The sequence below is a fragment of the Ammospiza caudacuta genome, chromosome 5 (genome assembly GCF_027887145.1).
Source record: "Ammospiza caudacuta isolate bAmmCau1 chromosome 5, bAmmCau1.pri, whole genome shotgun sequence".
In the NCBI taxonomy this organism is placed as follows: Eukaryota; Metazoa; Chordata; class Aves; order Passeriformes; family Passerellidae; genus Ammospiza; species Ammospiza caudacuta.
The window spans coordinates 64547837-64567149 of NC_080597.1; the positions used below are offsets into that span (position 1 = coordinate 64547837).

Below are 19313 nucleotides of genomic sequence, written 5' to 3' on the forward strand. Positions count from 1 at the left end.
TTTGCTGGGTTTTTTCCTTCCTCTGCCTTATGTGTTATTTCATCTTTGTTCCATTCTGTGCAAGAGCAGTGTGAAGTTGGCTCATATCCTGATTTCTGAGAAGTGCAGAAATAAGAATATGAGCCCATGCTACTACAGAGTGGGAAAAGCAGTGCTAAAAGGAAGTGGTACAGAAATCAGAGCAAAATTTTCTAACATCCCTCTGCTGAAGGAAGAATTTTCAGTTATTCTCAGATGGATGACAGTATCATGTTTATAGGACTGCTACTAGGTAACTTCTTATTCTGTACAAAAGGAGAAGTTAGTCTTCATATGTAAGGGAATATTGCAAAGCTAGGTGAAAAGGAAACAAACCAAACATCTCTGGGTATCAAAGCCAAGCTATAGACAGAGCCAAGCTATATTACAGACAGGGAAGAATACCATTCCATAATTTCATACTTAATTCTTCTTCTCTCCTGGCGTTTGCACCTAAGATCACCTAAATCTGCTGTTGTCCCTCCCTTCTGCATAGGTCATGTCGCCTGAACCTCACAGTGCCTTTCCCTGAGGGAATGAGCTCTGTGGTAATCCCTGCAACCAGACAGTGTTCCCATAAAGTGTTCAGAGAGAGAATACAGGCAGATACATTCTGGCTCATTCCACCTTTATGTTGAACAATGATTTTGCAAATGCTTCCTTTTGCTATTTAGTCTTCTTCTCTCTTGGTTCATCATTTCCTTTTGAAAAAGATGTATATTTAAATAAAGATGGAAAATTTCCCTTAAATGAGTGGATTCAAATAAACAGGGTAGACTCTTTCTTAACAAGCACATAAATAAAATTATTCTTGTGATTTAAAAAAAAATCGTTTACTATTTGTCTTCTCAGGGAGTTATTCTCTTGTGTCTGAGAAATAGGGTGGGGACTTGTTGGTTTTTGTTTTTTCATTTTCTGAAATATGTTTATCCTCTACTGACCTTAATTTATTCTCCAGTCAGTTAATTGCACATGGTAATCCTCTATACATACACAGAGAGTCTCAGTGATTTTTTGCACTTCTGCATGATCATCCTCTGAGTGATGCTTGGGAGGGTTGGGGAGGAAGAAAACAACAAAACCCCGATAAAATACAGTCCCAAAATATGTTTCCACTAGAACTGAATGAAATTGTGTGCATAGTATACTCCCACCTAGTCCTAACAATTCCTTTCTCTGTGTGCCGGCAGATTGTTCCCTTGCCCTGATTATGTTGCTGACATTATGCTCGTGAGGGAAATTCCTTCCTGACTCCAGATCTGGTGGATTTATAATCCTGTTGATGTAAGCAAAGCTCCCTGTACTTATCTAAGACACAATTGTCCAATCAGTTCTACATATAAAACTCCTGTTAAAGCAAATAGAATGGCACAAGTTGCTGAAAAGATGACCATGACCCTTGTTTGGTTTCTGCTCTAGAACCATAGTTAATGCAGCACTGCCCTGACAAAGAAAAAAAGCAAGTCTTACTATTTTCTCCATTATCAGCTGCTCTTCTCTGTCATTCACTACACAGGAACAGGTATTCATGCACACACAAAATTTAACCAGTGAAGTTAAAATTTGCCTGGAAATAATGAGTAAATACAAAATCTGCTTTCTTAGCATTCAGCTCATTAATTTTCATGCACCTAAACTTTCTTAACAGAAAGCCTTCAAAATTTCAATAAAGCCTTCTGTAACCTAACCCATCACACTGAACTAAAAGACTAACTACAGTAAGGGAGAAATGTAACCTACCAGTGTTGCATATTACTGGTAGCAGTTTATACTGAAAATGTTTATTTCCTGTGTACTTTTATGATGGAGGATGGGACACAGAAAATATTTGGCTTTAGAAATGCAGCTGGGATGCCTTATGAGAGCTGCAGTTTAGTAACTTCATGGTCCTATTGTTTTCTGTTCACCAGGCTCTCTAGTCAGACAAAAAAACATTATACAGTGTAGTGCCTCCTTTTTGGGTTGTCTAGCTTCATGCTTCTATGGCTTTACCCCTCCTAAGCTGAACTAACCAGACCTAGGGATTCAATTTTCTGTCTAAATGAAATCTCAATGATCCAATTACTTAAGACCAGCAATTACTGCTAGTTCCCTTCACTCTCATAATGTCTTGACTGTAGCTGTTTTTAGGATCTTCATCCTTGTGGATTCTTTGAGTTGCCACTTAGGGAGGCAGTTCTGCCTCAAAATTTAATGACCATCCCCTGTTCCATTTCAGTTAGTATGCCTTGGAATTCCACTGGCATGGGAAGATAACCCAGACAAGCCTCACTCTTAGTCTGGAGCTTTGGCTATGACCCAGATCATGTTGGCCCCAGGCACTAAGGTATAGATGGCACAAAATTTCAGTCATAACACTGTCAAGCACAGCTCAGGTAAGAAGTGACAGTGTTCACTGGGTCATTACTATGCCAAATCAGAGCAGCGCCTGGCACCATCGGCAGCAAGATGCCTTTGGCAGGAAAAAACCCATTGCCAAGAGCTGTTCGTCATGATAATCAAACAACTTAGTGAGAATCAGAATTAAGGAAATCTAATTTCCCTGGATTTGGCCACGAGGTTAATTGGTTCTGGCACCTCACCCCACACAGGTTTCGGGACAAGCTAAAGCTGATCTCGCCCCAGCTGCTGCCGTGGAGAGAGCCCGCCGCCTCTCTCCTCTGCCCCTTCCCACAGCTCCCAACGTGGCACAGCACCAGGGCGGATCGCTCCGCTACTCCCATGACGACCCAAAACTTGGCAGAATTCATTTCCCTTTGGCTCGGCCGCCCGACAAAGCCCCACCTCGGCGGGGCCGCTCCCGCCTCAGGTGCGCCCGCCCGCCGCCACCTGCCGCGCCCCGCCCCGCCCGCGCCTTTCCGGCCGCGGCCCCGCCGCTCCCCCGCGCCTGCGCAGCGGCGGCGGCGGCGCGGGGCGGCGGTGCCGATGCTGCCGGACGGTGCCGGGCGCGCGGTCGCGGCTGGCGGCGGGGCCGGGAGCGGAGCCGGGAGCGGAGCCGGGCAGCGGCGCGCCCGCCGAGCATCGCGCGGCGCGGGGCGATGAACTCGCGCAAAGGTACCGCGCTGCTGTGCCGGGCGGGAGGGCGGAGCGGGGGGGGGCTGCGCGGCCGCCGCTGCTCACGCCGGCTCCCGGCTGTTCTCTTCTCCCGGCAGTGCTGGCCCTGCAGGCCCGCAGGCGGCGGCCCAAGCAGTCCGCGGCGGCCGGCAGGAGGGACAAGCACCCGGCGTCTCACAAAAAGTGAGTATGGGGACCCCCGACCCGTCGGGACGGAGCGTCCCCCGCGCCCCCTCCGTTGTCTGTGCTCCCCTCGCGCGTCGCTGCCGTAACCCCCGGGCCGTCCCGGCTGCCGGTCCCGCGGACGCACCGCGGCTCCCCCGGCAGGCACGGCGCCCGCCCGGGCCGGCTCGCCCACGGGGGTGTCACCACGGCCGCTCGGGCACCGTCCTCAGCCCGGGCGCCGGGCTCAGCATCCCTCGGGCCGGGCCGCCCGGTGCCCCGTGGAACGCGCCCGGCGCTCCGGCCGCCGGCCCTGAGAACCCCCGGCTTGTGGGGGATCTGCCCAGCCCACGTGTCCCTCTTGGCTCTCCCTCCAGTTCTCTCATCTTTGTGGTCTCCTTTCCCAGTGCTTTCTGTTCCGAGGTGTCTTTCTGCATCATTGTCCCATCTGCAGGCAGTCCTTTTCTCATCCTCCTCGGTACCATCAGACTATTTCCCCTTCCCAGATGTGTCTAATCGCCAGCTATGCTGATACCAGTATCTCTTTGGTTTAAGTTTCTGTTAATCCTACAGATAAGAACAGAAGTTGTTCTTTGTTTTCCCCTTCTTGTCTTCCGCTAGCCCTTCATGTTCTTGTCACTGTCCAGTTATCTTTTCTCATGATACTTGCTCACTGAACCACATAGGAACATTCTTCCATCTTTACAGTGTTCACACTTCATTCTTTCCTACGACACTGTGGCTTTGGACTATTTTCATTTTTTGTCCATGAAGGATTACATGCTTGTGTCACTAACTTTCACTGTGTTTTGGGCAGTGGGACTTTACTGGTGACTCATTAAGTTGCCAATAGGCTCTTGTCTTTGTTTTCGTTTCTTAGGAATTCAGTCTACCTGCTTTGTTCTGACAGGGAAATACATCCTGATGTCACTCATTGCTCTCTCCTCCTAGCTGGCTAGTCTTAGAACTGGGAAGCAGTGGATGGTGGATGGATGGCTATATGTGGTGGGGAGAGATGCTGCTCTCTGCTATGGCAAGTGATTCAAGGGGCAAGGTCTTTTTGTGACTTCTGCTGGAAGAAATAACAATTTATCTCTGACCATGAAGTGTTTGGTCTGCTTTATTTTTCCTAGTTACAATGAATGAGTGTTTTTTTTTTCCCCATTAGGATGGGGAAAAATAACATAGATGAGGTGCTGGTATAGTGGTGATTAGACTTTGGCAGCTAGACTTTTGTTCACATCCTGTTCCACTCATGCTGTTTCCTTCAGCATTGTGTAAAAGCTGTATTGTGCTTTCAGTTGTTTGAATTTGGAGTTACTGCAATGGAAACAAATGTTATGTGCGAGATATGCAGTAATTGATTCCCTTGTTTCCAAAAACTTTGAGTTTGTAGTGTTACATGGATTTGTCTTTTGCCAGTTTGAAAACAGAAATAGGTTAAATTTCATTGTAGCTCTAGGTTCAGAGTTATTTTTGAAGCTTTCAGTTAAGTGTTAACCACAAGGTTGTTAATAAACTTCTACTCATAGGTGATAAAGCATTCAATACGCTTCTTAGGGGAGCTAACATCACTTCTAGGGATGTTTTACTGAGTGAGTTTGTTAAAAGTTTGCTCTCACAGAGACATAATAAGTACAGAACTGGTAGTCTTTTTGTTTGCTGAAGAAACTGGCTGCTGTTAAGTGAGGGTGCACAGTCAGGAGCTGGCCATTTGCCTGGCTGAGTCGGCGTTTCCAGATGCAGGGCTCCAATCCGATCAGTTGCCTTATGAAACAAGTGGTTTTGCTGTAGCTGACAAGAGCCGTCTCTTCTCTTCTGCTGTGTATGTTTTCTCTTCATACCACTCCTGTGCTCTGATGACCTACTCTGTTTTGTGCTTCTACATGAAAGCAAAACTCCTTTCAAGTTTTTAAGTCTCCTTGCAAATGGTTGAGACCCCCAAGTAAAAACAGTATCAGACATTTTCAGTATCTCTTTGGTCCTGTTTCTAGCTTTACTTTAAATTCAGCTGCTACAGCATATTCTAGTATTTTAGAGGCATATGGTATCAGTGATGCACATCAAATGCACAGTATCTGCAAATGAAAATGTTGATTTGAGGGGTGGAGATTCTATACCATAGGTTGTAACTTAGTTTTGAGTCCAAAGCACTTTTTTTTCTTTACTGTGGTTCTTATGAAAACTTTTCTATGTCAGGCCAAAGCTTTATGGAGTAACTTCCATTGTTGCTGTTAACAATGTGCTTCAAAGGACACTGCAGGACTTCTCTTGTAAAATTGGCTAGGAGAGTTACATCTTATTGTAGCTTACTTGCAGGCTTTTGTTTGAAGAGTATGAAGCTGATGACACAAGAATAAAAAATTGCAGAACTTTGAATAGCTTTTTGTCAGTTATGACCTTATTTGCCAAAGAAGGCTGTGAGATTGGTCCTGTAGCTCCTCAGTGTTGACCCCCTAAGTCAATGAGAATTGGTGGAGGTGAATCTGGGTTTTTTTTGTTAAAAAAAAAAGAAAATAGAAGCTGAGTGCCTTATATTTTTAGGAGGAAGCACTTTGTCTTGAATCAAGGCTATACCTATTACCTTACCTGTAATAATAAAATTTATTTGGATGGCTTTACTTTGAAATCAAACATCCAGGCTACTGAAACAGAGTATCTCACTGTACTATTATAAGTTAGCACTTAATTTTGGTTGTAATAGATGAATTTACATGCAGTGTGTTCAAACTACTCACATATATTTTCAGCTGGACAAAAGATTAATCGAAATTAGTTTGGATCCTCTGTGATTTATTTCTCCTTAAAGTGGAGGCCTGCATTGAGAGAGGTCTGTGAAATAGTGATTTTGACAGGTGCCTGAGTCTGTTCAGAGATAAACTTGCTTACAGGCAGACAAGCCTGTTTGGTGTCCTTCACTTAGTGCTAACAGATGGCCTCAGGTGCATCTGCCTTTTGCATTTTGCAGAATGGTAGGCTCTTTATGTTCAGAGCAGTACAGGCTTCAACTGGGGTAAACTTGTACCTTGGATATATTTTTTTGCTTGACTTTATTTGTAAGTGAATGTGACAAAACCCAAGTGAATACCCAGTTAGAGTTGTCCTCCTTGGCATGTCAACTGTACGTCTTTATTCAAAGTTAAAAGAAAGCATTTGGTAAGTAAAAAAAACCATAATCGAGATGATGGTGTGTGAACCTATGGAGAGAAGATTAGTGTGCTGCATATTTTGATACAAAAGTATAAATCCGAATACCAAGGTTGATTTTGGTTTTGTTTTTAAGCAGTACTTTAGAGCAGGTGGAATAGACCATGGGCTGTTACTTTGCAGTGGTGCAGCACATCTGTGTTGGCTAACATGGGAAGTGCCAGATTTCTGCACTGTGCACTTCCAGATGTCTAACTTGAATCCACAAGTATTGTACAGCTATCAAGACTTCGGATATATTTCATTATTATGGAATCTTAAATGTGTAAAAGTCATGCACTGCTTTTGTTTGTTACTGTTTCTCTACCACAGTGTTTTCCAGTCTCTTAAAGTATTTTTTTTTTCTTAGAAGCAGCATCTATGAGGTAGTTGTTGTTCCCATGAACACTGGCTGAATGTATTCTGGGCACTGACCAAAGGCCATGGGTGTAGCTCTTGGCCTTTCTGTGTGAGAGTGGCTGTACACTCCCACAGTCTGCAGTGGTTTTGTATCTGCCCCTCAAGCTGTTGTTTTCTTTTCTTCTTGGGATAATTTACTGAAGAATGTCAGAGAAACTAGCGTTAAATTTTTAAAAGCTTTTAAAGAGGAGGATTAGGAAAGATTCAGAAGAGTAGAACCCAAAGTTGTGCCAATATCTAATGAAAGTGACCGAGGTGACTTGAGTTCTCTACCAAAGAAAATTAAATGATAAAATGAAAATGTAACTATATAGCAGTTGTATTCATAATTGATCCCTTCCCTTTTGGTAGTAATTGCTTTTGTTGTGATTCTACTAGACTCTTATCTTTGCAATCTAGCCTATATTTTAATAATCAATAACTAATTCTGTTCTGATTGCCTATGGGGACTTTGTGAATGGGCATTGTTTTACTGGGTTGTTTAAAAAGAAAATAAAAGTTACTAATATTTGAAGAAACAAAACATTGTCTCTCTACCTGTCATTACAGTTCCCAGTATTTATATCTTTAAAGTTCTGTTTGTCTCATCCTTCATATATTTGAAGTGATAACCCTTGCTTCCTGGTTTTCCTAGCAAGATTTTATTTTTCCTCTTCTCCACAATCCTTATCCTTGTTACCTCATTTTTCACTTTTAATCTGTTAACAGTTACAGCATATGGTAAGTGTAAGAGGGATGGTCCTGTTTGAAGTTGGCAGGGCTTCTTGTGTCCACTGTCTACCCCAGTAACACACCTTTTAGGATGTACTCTGCCTTTATAAACTATTGTGTTTGGATGGATCTCTGATAATCTGCAGAAGTGGCTGGAAAAAGAAGGCTAATATAATAAAGCACATGTAACAGAACAGAATTGCAGCAGTCTGCATCTGAGCCTAAGAAAACCATAGAAGAACTTTTTGTATTTAAAGAAGGTATTCTGAACAAGCTTTTTGGCTGAAAAGGGTGGTATAAATTTCAAAGTGAACCTCTGTAAAGGTGCTAACTTTTTCTACATTTCATGTGTACTGCTTTCATTTTAACTTATACATTGGAAAATCCTATGATTAAAGTAGTGTGTAAGTCTAAATACCACGTACTCTGATTTTGTACAGCAAAGCAGCTGGCAGACTTTTGACTGTTGTATCGATGTCCTCCATAATGAAGTAATGTTCTGCTGAGGAAGTCTCTGAGTGTTAATGCTAAAGGAATCTTATCTTGAGCTTCTTGGTTAAAGGGAAATTACTGAATACACCTTGGTGAAATAATGCTTCTTGATAGTATTGGTGCCTCACTGTTTTTCCTCAACAGAAGTTAGTTAATTAGAAGTCGATCATTTGAATGTAGGAGATTAAAAGAACCAAGGGCTTCAGTTGCCTTGAGCTATTATCAATGCTTAGTTTGCAGTTTTCTAAAATGGAAGGGAGTATTCCATCGCTAGAGGTCAATTATATTTTCCTATCCCTGAGGAAAAAAAAATTATGTCTCTACTGTTCTTGTTGCAGTGATAAAGGTCAGAGCAGTGTAGCTGCAGTACATGTACCTTAAATTCCAGTGTTAAAATCGCTTGCTTACTACTTTTCAAACGGTATTAAAATTGTATTGATTTTGTATTCATGTTTGTAAAGAAAACTCTTTTGGGACATATTTCTTCCCTTTGCAATGCTCTGCTTTTTCTGGTCTCATGTTTCACCCCAGTAATTTCTCTGTGTAATAAGTGTTTGTCTGCTGCCTGTTACGTCCCTGTTGTTGCTCACCTGTATGTGATGTTATTCCTTCATCACAGACTGGGATGTCAATTTTTTAAAACATTAAAATCATTAAAAAAATCCAAGTAATTAATAAAAATCATTAAAATCCAAGTAAGAAGTAATTAAAAGAATGCAGTTAAGTGCAGCTGAGACCTAAGTAAGGTACTTGACTAAATATGTAATAAATAAAGTGTACTCTTTTTTATGGCCATTTTAATGTTTGAAAGCTAATGGTTTAAAATAAATTGTGCTTCTTTATAAATGGTGGTTTACATTTATGATGATTACATCGTTTACATTGTACTGTTTCAAAAAAGATTATGTAGAACTGAAAACTGCTCAAAGAAGAAGGTAGTAAAGGTGATTGAGGATATTGGGCAGCTTATCTGAAATGTACTAGTCATAAATTATGTAAAGGTGATTAAGAATTATTTTGATACGCCTAAGAAATCATTACAGGTAGAGAAATGGAAGAAGAATAACTTACCTTTACTCATTACAAAACAGTGATATTCAAAGAATGACTCCAGTGGGAAAAAATCCAACCCAGCTTCTTTTAGTGCAGTATAAGAGACAGAGTGTGGCTTTGCAATATGTTGTACAGTCTAAGTTACAGCTGGGTTTAAGAAGGCTAAGACAGGTAATCAGCACCATCAGTAGTTTTTAGGAATGCTATTGTCAGTGCAGTTTGATTTTCCAAGCCCCTGTTTGCTGAAGACCTGTCAAGTGAATTTGTCCTAATACAGAGTGACCCACCTGTGTACTCATCTCCAAGCACGTTTCTGGCACCCAGTGGTACAATACTGGCCTGGGTGTGTGTTTGACCTAAATTAGTGTGGCAGCCCTTAGATTTTCAAGGCCACCTGTGTGGATCACTTGCAGCATCTGATGGTATTCACAAGCCTGAAGGATCTGTGAGCCTGGATCCAGACAGGGTGGCTAATGTGTGACACTGCTGTACCTGGCTCAGGAAGGAGCTGTGAAACTGGACTTAGCTCCTAAATCCCAGTGCACAGGGAATGAGTAGAGGTGTGTTGAGAAGAGCTTTCATGCCCAAGAACAGGAGGGTTATGATGATAGGGTGAGAGGCTTTCAGGGAGTGAAAAATACTGAAGGAATGGGCATGCTTGAAATGCTTCTTTCCTGTAGGCTTTGATGCCATCTGCAGGTCTGAGTTTGATGCCAAAATGAGCCTGGGATTGATTTAAAATTGTGAATCTAAGAATGCAGATTATTTCCTCAGTTGCTGTGAACAAGTAGCTTTATTTTCAGGTTTCAGTTCTCATGGTTATGTAACAGCTCAGTAGCTCACTCACCTGTGAAGTAAGAGTCAACATGCCTCAGGAATTTCAAGCCTATTTCACCCTGCCATGTGCAAGTGTCAATTGTGAGATTATAGGCTGTGCTAGGCTTTGGTATGTAAGGGCTGGCCAGTAGCTTTACAACCCTTGTTAGCATGATCAAAAGCAGCAGACTGATGGAGTTGGAAGGTGAGTGATTAAAAGGGAAGTGTTGCTATCAAGTTTCACTGACACACAGGTATCAGCATGCTGCTTGGCTGCTGCCAGGTAACTGAGTTACAAAACAATGGTGATTGGGTTAGAATGAGGCTGTATGGGTCATTAAATGATATTTCTTTTCAGTGCAGCAGTCACAATTCAGCACTTTTATGAAAGAGGGAGCCCTGAGGAAATCAGAGGCTTAAGCTTTCTTTCAAGTTTCCTTCCTGGTGTCAGAAGGCACATTATGACAGATCCCTTTTGCCAGGATTTATTCCCTGGTGAATGTTGTAAAGTGTCAGGGAAACCTGCATACAACCAGGAACTCCATGATACTATTAGGAGTTCTGGCTCAAAAGAATAAAAATCATCTGAATGGATAATAGTATCTGAAAAAACATCTGAAAAAGCATTTGACTTTTTTTTCAAGGTGTGACCTGTTTTGTATATTAGTAACAGTGTCTCAGCACATGTTGGTGTCCAAGTCCATTATGCTGCTCCCTAGACATCTAATCACGTTCCAGTCAAACACTTTTAGGGCATTGCCTCTCTTTTTAAAGTTAATTAGAGATTTTAGTGTTTATTTTTTTGTTTCCCAGAAATGTTTTCTATATAGTGATGTGTAAGTTGGATTGTGTCAACAGTGTTGAGAAGATGAAACACAGAGATTTTTGATAGTTGCTTCCACAGTGTGCATTTCATAGAGACACTCTTTAATGAGGAATGAGCAGTGCTGGGAGTTGGGAGCTTTGTGCTGAACTCAGCAAGGCTTTTGTGGGCAGACATGGTTTGGGCACACCAGCCTGTCCAGGCTCTTGGAGAAGCAGGATGTGAAAACACAGTGTGTGAATCTCAAGTGGACTTAAAATGTGAGATAAAGCTTTAAAGAATTACCAGATACCTGTTACATAAGTGCTTTGATGTTTAGTATGGACCAGTTACTTCTAATTGTTGCATTCTCACTGCTAATCCAAGCTGTTTAGTAAATCCAGCATTTAAAGACAAGGTTGAAATGATTTATACCAATAGACGATACCAATTTTTCTTAATTTGTCTAAAACAAGCGTTTTTGAGAATTGGTTAGTTTATCTAAAAATGCTGCAACGAAGTTTGACTAATTTTTAACATATTGTATAAGAAACATGGTACAGGAAATAAAATTATTTATCCTGTTCTTATAATTGCAGAGTAGGATACTTGTGTTCTCGAATGTTTATTTCTGAAACCAGAGAATCAGTTTTGTGTAATGAGAATATTTGTCTTGGGAGTAAAGATGTTACTCTTTTAGATGTTATCATTTTGATCTAATTTTGTGTTTCCAGAGTGACTCTCAGTAGCTTGTATCTCATACACTGCCATATCTTGTCCTAATTGTAGCATTATGAAAACTTGAGATAAAGTTTAAGTAGATCAGACTCCCTTTCTCTTCCACTTGTACCTTCTTTGCACAAGCTGCTTGTCCTAATCCTTGACTTGTGCTTTGCCATGCCAGTGAAAACAGAGTATTTTTAATAGCTGCAACTAAAAGGAACATTAAAATAAACTACAGCTGAATACATATATTGAAGCAAAACCACAGATTTATTTTTAAAGTTTTTCTGTTTCTATACATCAGTGTGTGGGATCACTGTATGTATCAGTGTCTGGTGAGTGGAATTCATTTTATATTTAAAATTCTAGGCCTTTTAAAATGGATTTGTCTGATAGTCTGCCTTTGCAAATGATGAAAAAGGAACATGATAACTTGGGGCTATACATGTAAAAAGGAATAATTCACTCTTTCAGTTGTGCTGAATCAATGTGAATCAGACAATTTGATATATTTGCATTGTTATGCTCCTTTCCCACTTAAAAACAAACAACATTTTCGGTAAGTATGTCAAATAGTAAAGCCACTTTAAAAATAAAACTATGAAATGGTAAAAGAAAGTCCTCTTATGATGGTTTTAACACCAGAAAGTTAAGTGTCAGCAAATAATTAGCTTTTCTGTTTATTTGTGAGATGCATAGATTGCTAAAAATCACTTCATCTGATTTCTTCAATAAGTGGGAATTCTTATGGAAGACATGCATTTAAGTAGAAGAATTTGACTGAGATTTTAAATCAGAAAGTGGCATTATATGTATGATGACAATGTCTCTCTTAAATCTATACAGTGTATGTTTAATTATGGCAAAAATAATGAAAATAATGTAAGAGTTAGCCAAAAAATTTAAAAAGCAAACCAGTCCTCATGGGACCTCTGTGAGTTGTTTCTTAGCATCAGGACCTGATGGGCAAAGTGCAGAGAACATGCTTGTCCTGTTGGTTTATTCAGAATGTTTTTAAAGCATAATGATGTTAATGTGCAAGGGCAGTGGAACTGAATATGTGCCAGCTTTTCCCTAATTACAGTTCACAGCCCAAGGTGTTAAGCTGAATTGAAACTGTGCATGGTTTAAATGACTATGTTAAACTCTGAACTGTGGTGCACCAGATCCTGGCATGTTTGACTTAGCAAAGATTGCTGCAAAAGAGCAATATCCAGCAAGAAAAATCTTAATTCTCAGAGTCGGCTTTTCAAACTTTTTCTCAGATTTTGTTCTGGAGTGATAGTTCAATGTTGATGCTATGAAATTTACATTGGTAATAAAGGAGCTGCTTTAAAATCATACTGCAGAACTAAGTAAAAGATTTTATTGCTTTTGGTGCTTGTATCCTTAATTGATTTTTTTTTCACAGTTTGTGTCAATTCTGCCAATATTTTATTTTTGAGAAAATACATTATACTTCATATTTCATGGCTGATTTGCATTGGTAGCAGTAATGAGTAATAGTTATGTATGTGCATGTACATAAGCTGTTGCCTTTACATAGGAAACTTAATTTGTGAGTCTTTAAATATCATTTAAACTCAGTAGATAAAGTCCCTTTAATCTCATAGCAGGATTGAAGTGTGTAATCTTAGTGTTCCAGGAGAGGCTGAAAACCACAAAGTAGAAAAATTGGTCCCCTCTCACTTCTTTGCCCAGTATCTTCACCTTTCTTCTTGTGTTTGCTTCTTGTGGTGCTCTCATCAATGTATGGCAATTATAAATAAGTGAAATAAAAAGGAGTAAGCTGCCTTGTTTTTAAGATGATCTGGTTTCATTCAAACTGAGTTATTATAGATTACATGCAAATAAAAACTAATCAAGAACTAAATGCATATTCACCCCATTTCATAGGAAAAAATTGAATTTTGGCTTTTATCAGCAGCAATGGAAAGCAGCAAAGGCCATATTTGCTGCCAGTAAACAGAATATACCTAGAATATCAGAATGAAGAGTCAGTGAGTGTATATGACATTGCCTTATTTTAGCACATATACAGGAATATAAAGGGGGGTGTTTGGAGAAAGGAAATAGAAGACAGGGCAGAGCCAGAGTAGGGGGACTGTTACTTCAGCGGAGGAGGGAAAGACTGATGTACAATGCAGGGTTTCACTGATGGGGAAAATATGTGCATGTGCTCCAGTTAATGTGAGCAGGCGCCCAAAATGCTCTAATAAGTAAGAAAATTGGAAATGGGGACTTAGTGAGGTGAAGAGAGCATGTCTGTGTGTTTGCATGTATAAATAAAATGGCTTGCTATTTCCCCTCCAAGTAACATATTGTCTTATTTACAGGATGATAAATTAATTTTGAACTCACTCTTTTGGAGGCTGGGAAGCAGGGAGTCTAATGAGTATTCCAGCTGTGTGCTTTCTCAGCCTGAAGTTCTTGACTGCTTGTCTCCCATGTTTGCAGCATGATCTGCATCCACCAGCTGCTGAGGTATTCTATTAATGCAGCTTGGACATGTATTGCTCTGCAGATTAAATAGCTACTAATGGATCCATCTGAATCTGCCCTTCCAAATCTCGGAGTCTCTCCTACTACTTTGTTGCAGTCAGGTTTCAGAGAGGTTGCTAGAAGGTCTTAAAGGTCCAACCAAATCATCATTGATAGTTGAGTTACAGTGATATCAGTGTTTGCTGCTTACAGACAAGATGATAAATTCCCAAACTTTGTACTACCTGCTCTTTCCCCAGTGCCATGCCTACCCTTCTGGGATGGATGCTTTCATTTGGGAGAAGGGAGGGATATCACCAGTCATCAGCCTCCTGGCCCTGCTAAAAGGTCTATGACCTTGATGTTGGTAGCTTTTGACTCCCTATTCTGAAATCCATTTGAATAATTTTTATGTGATTCTGCAGGTTATTTCTGTGCTGCCTTGTAAATCCATGTTACAATCAGTGTCAAGCCATCCAGATTTACTATATAATGTTGCATTTCACAACAGTTTGATGCTTGTTCTTTGTTACTTCTGTGGGTGCAGTTCTGCAGCCAGCAGAACAGTGGTGAGGTGTTTGTAGCCCCAAGTCTCTGTATCATCCTGTCACACTCTAGTCCTCTGCAGTGGTTCCATCTCTTGAACCCTTTATACTGCGTTTTGTTCCAGCATCTTAAATAATTATTTACACAGAATAATTATTATTGCTCTATTAGTTCCAGATACATGTATAACAATGGGTGCTATGCTGCACAACTGTACAAGGTGAAACAGTAGCTGAAAAAGTAGGGAATACTCCTTTGATCAGTGGTCTGGTGCTGTTTAATGCTAAAACAAATCTCCAGACAGGCCAAACCTTCAGTCAGAATGTGGAAAGTCCCAAGGCTCACCTTAACACAAAGCCTCTGGCCCATTACAAACAATGGCAGCAGCATTTTTATTGGCTCCATGACCTTGCTTAGTGTGATCCGTGGTAAGCAGCAATCACTGTTCTGTTCAGGTAGCCTGGATGCTGCCAGAGAAAGAGGTTCTTCCTCTACATTTCAGAAATTTTAAGAGGGTTAGCTTTAAGATTCCAATACAACCTGCTTTGTTTTTACAGAAAGTCTCTATAATCCTAAACTATTTTATTTTTGTCCTGAATTATTTCCTTGCAGGGAGCTGCAGTAGTAGCTAGTGGGAAAATCTGGGTAGTGGGAAAGTTCTCACTTGCAAATAAGCTTTGGAGAGACCTTTGAAAGCTGCATCTTGTTGAAGTAATGTCTTTAAATTTTGGTGGTTTGCAGAGTAGCTTTTGGTTTTCTTAACATTTAACATGTAGTTATTCAGCACCTCATTAGAAAGCTTTTATTTCTTCTTGCAATAGAACTTTTGAACCTGCAGTCACGAAAGAAACTCTAAGGGCTTTGAGATATAAGAGGACAGAGCTATGTAGCACTGAACTGACTAAACATTGGATAAACTTTTTAGCTAAATATAGTTGAAAGGGCTTGAACACATTTTCAAGGTATTAGCTTCATTATAGAAATACTTGGTGTTCTGAAGCAGATCAGAAACATGGCAGGAAATAATGGAGAGATCTTTTGAGTTTTTTAGAGGATGATAGTATAAGCAAAAGACCTGGTCTGTGTATCTCCCCAAGGTTAAGGAAAATAATAATTTTTTTTCTGATTATGACATCAGTATGGTTTTTATATAAAATGTATAAAAATGTGGAGTAATAACCAGTCTCTCTCTCTCTATGTGTATGTAAATATATATATATATTTGTGAACTATGCTATAGTAATACCATTGGCCTTCTTGGCCACCTGAGCATACACTGGTTCCTGTTCAGCCACTGTACACCAGCACCCCCAGGTCCTTTTCCGCTGGGCTGCTTTCCAGAAACTCCGCCCCAAGCCTGTAGTGCTGCCTGGGGCTGTTGTGACCAAACTGTAGGACCTGGCATTGGTCTTGCTGAACCTCATGCTGTGAAAAAAGCTTGGATGCACAGACACATGAAAATTATGTAGGGTTTTTAAGCAGCAAGGTAAAAAGTAAGTATTTTTGTCCTTTAGAAATAGGTACATAGAAGCAGAAAGTATGAAAATTACTGTTTTATCAATCAGTTTTTACTAATGCTACATGATAAACACCAATGCTTCCACGAGATACTGAAGATGGCTGTGGTGTGAACAAAGAGCAGGGTTATCTGTGACTGTAGGACTGTATTTTGTGTGTTGGTTTGGATCACAGTGAGCTGTGTGTGCCTGGCTGAGGCTGCCCAAGAAGGCCAAAGGCACCCTGGGTTTTACAAACAGCAGCGTGGCCACAGCACCAGGGCAGGGATTGTCCCCCTGTGCTCGGCACTGGTGAGGCCACAGCTCAATCCTGTGCTCAGTTTGGGCCCCTCAGTACAAGAAGGACACTGAGGGGCTGGAGGGAGTCCAGAGAAGGGAACAGAGCTGGGGAAGGGTCTGAGCACAAGTCTGATGAGGAGCAGCTGAGGGTGTTCAGCCTGGAGAAAAGGGGGCTCAGGGCTGTGACCTTATCACTCCCTACAGCTGCCTGACAGGAGGCTGTGGTCAGGGGGGTTGGCCTCTTGTCCCAGGGAACAGGAGACAGGAGCAGAGGAAATGGCCTCAAGTTGCACCAGGGGAGGCTTAGATTGAGTACTAGAAGTTTCTTCACTGAAGGGGTGGTCAGATTGCCAAAGGAATGGACTGCCCAGTGAAGTGAGGGAATCACCCCCTGTGGGAGTGTTCAAAAGGCACATGGATGTGGCACTTAGGGACGTGGTTTAGTGGTGAACATGGTGATAGTAAGTCAATGGTTCCAGTTGATGGAACCATTAACTTATGCACAGTCTTTTCCAACCTAAACGATTTTATTATTATATGAAATAACAATGGAAAAGCTGCATACATACTAAGAACTTCCTGTCTAGTTTTTCTTTTCTCATATAACTTGTTGCCATGATATTTTCTGAAAAATCCCTTTGCCATGATTTTTCTCCTGAGAAGCCTCAGAGGAACAGAAAAACAATAATTATCTGCTGCTGTGGAATGCAACAGGTGCATCTTTGATTGGTCTCATGTGGTTGTTTTTAATTACTGGCCAATCACAGTCCAGCTGTCTTGACTCTCTGGTCAGTCACAAGATTTTATTCCCATTCCTTTCTTTTTCTGGCTAGCCTTCTGATGAAATCCTTTCTTTTATTCTTTTAGTACAGTTATAATATATAATTTTCTTTTACTATAATAGATATCATAAAATAATCAGCCTTCTGAAAATGAAGTCAAGATTCTCATCTCTTCCCTCGCCCTGGGACCCCTGCAAACACCCCACATGAACTAAGATGCACTTGCCAGCAGAATTGTTTTGAAAATTGTTTTCTTTTATATTAGGACTTGTTCTGCATTTTAATTTCTGTATTTAGTCTATTCAGATCATCTTGACATGAAACACAACAGCAGACCTACATTAAACTGAGGACCAAAGAGATGGGAAATATGTTCCTTTTCTCTATTTTGTGCTCAAGAAAGTGAAAAAAGTAAACTTTATACATAGATTTTCATAGTGGTACTTCTCTGGAATCATGTGCTTGGAAAGTTTTTTAATATTGCATTATTGCGTAACACAAACCAAATGATTTTATGATGCTGTTTTATTCTGGCCATAGAAATAATTTTATTTTGGGGAGTATGTACTACCTTAGGCTTAATTCTGTATGTAGTCATTTAGGATTTCCTTTGTTTTGGGTGGAAAGCAGAATCAGATTTTTCTATACTGATGAAAAACTATATTTGATGGGTCTTGGGAAAATTCTTGTAGATGTTGATGTTCTCCTGCTGGCTTTTATGATTATTTAATATTGTTGAAACAGGCCGCTAGGTGGCAATATCAATTAAAAAATTTCCAATACATGCAGTTCAAGTTGTCATCTAAAATGGGGCACTAAGGAGTAGGTTTGATTGAAGTGAAAACATTACAACTTGTTGTATGCAAAATTTTCTTGATGTAGAGAGGAAATGTTCTTCCAAAGCACTTCGTGTGGGTGATTGGTGACTGAGGACAGCTGGGTGTATTTGCTTGGATAGAGAGGAAATGTGGTTTTCTCTTTTTTGTGTTTCTGCAATACCTGTTAGACATTTGCAAAGGTGAACTATTATCATACCACTTCTTGATGAAGCTTGTTTTAACCTACCAGTTAGAATAAGTTGGGTTGTATCAACGTTACTTGAGAAACAAATCTTTATTGATGTGAACACGAAACATTTCAAACTACTCGATTTAAAATCAATATGAATTTACTTATGGCTGTGGGTGAAATAATGAAATATGTAATTGTCTCTTACAAGCAGACACTTACTAATGGGTGTGCTGATTTTATCTTCTCTGGTGTGGGTGCCCCTGTACAGCATACAGGCTGGGTGTGTATGTGAGAGAGAAGAGACTTGCTCAGCTAAGCCATACAGAAACCATTTCCCATGTCACAGGGCTTGTCTTATCTGAGGTGTCTGCTCCTTTTATTTAGATATGTATGTCTTTTTTCAGCATGGTGATTGAAGATGCTTTTGCTGGTGTTCCTGCTCAAGCTCCTGTTTGGGTTATTACTTTGGGAATACATATAATGAAATTGCTGGCATGTGGTAACAGTGACATTTCTGCTTCAGTGTGGTTTTACTGGAGCCCCTGTCTGCTGCTCCATCCTGCCTGCGCCTCTCCACGTGCATTTTTGAAACATCTGTGTAGTATGCTGTGCTCTTGTTAGGCTTTATTCCTGGGTGTTTTACCTTTTTGGGGTTTGTTTCCAATGCTTTGTCCTGTCAGTAATGGGCATGTCAGTAACTCTGCTGTGGCCCTTGGGTAGTTCTGAGCAGGTAATGCTGTCATTGCTTTAATACTTAGCCTTTATTTTGTTAGGACTTATAATCATTTAATCAGGCAGGTGCTCGAGGAACTAATTTATCTTGGAGTGATTTATATTTTGCCTTTCTTCTTTTTGTCTGCTGTCTATTAGGGTTTTGCAGTGACTGTTTCTCAGTCCTTATGTCATGCAATTTCTCCTGATCTATTTCTGGTGCGGTTGATACAGAACAAGCATTCCCTTCAAGTGCTGCTTTTCAAGTGGTATTGAAGATTCTTGATTTGATGATCTTTGTGCCCAGTAAACTGTCATAGATCAGACTGGGCTGTTTGTTCAGAGAGGTTGTGAGTGGTGCTTCCTACATTCAGGGGTGGTGTTCTCATAAGTTGCTATGTGTAGTATATGAGGTCTAGGCAATTAAGGATTGTGCCATTAAGGATTTTTATTTTTTGTTTGGTTAAGTTTTTTTACAGGTTTAATTCAGTTTTCTTTTCCATTTACTTTTTGAGGTAGGTAATTACATTGTACATGGTGGTATTGTTG

General features: G+C 40.5%; 1 protein-coding gene across 4 annotated transcripts in view; it reads left to right on the forward strand.

The window, feature by feature from the left end:
- Nucleotides 1-2947: 2947 nt before the first annotated feature.
- Nucleotides 2948-19313, forward strand: part of SRPK2 (SRSF protein kinase 2) — a 128229-nt gene continuing 111863 nt past the window's right edge. For 3 of the 4 annotated variants that reach the window (XM_058806003.1, XM_058806000.1, XM_058805999.1), the window contains exons 1-2: nt 2948-3072; nt 3171-3255. In XM_058806003.1, the coding sequence (XP_058661986.1) occupies nt 3057-3072; nt 3171-3255 (101 nt within the window). In that variant the 5' untranslated portion in view covers nt 2948-3056. Of the gene's footprint in view, nt 3073-3170; nt 3256-19313 lie in introns of those variants that run through there. The other variant, XM_058806002.1, reaches the window with a different exon arrangement.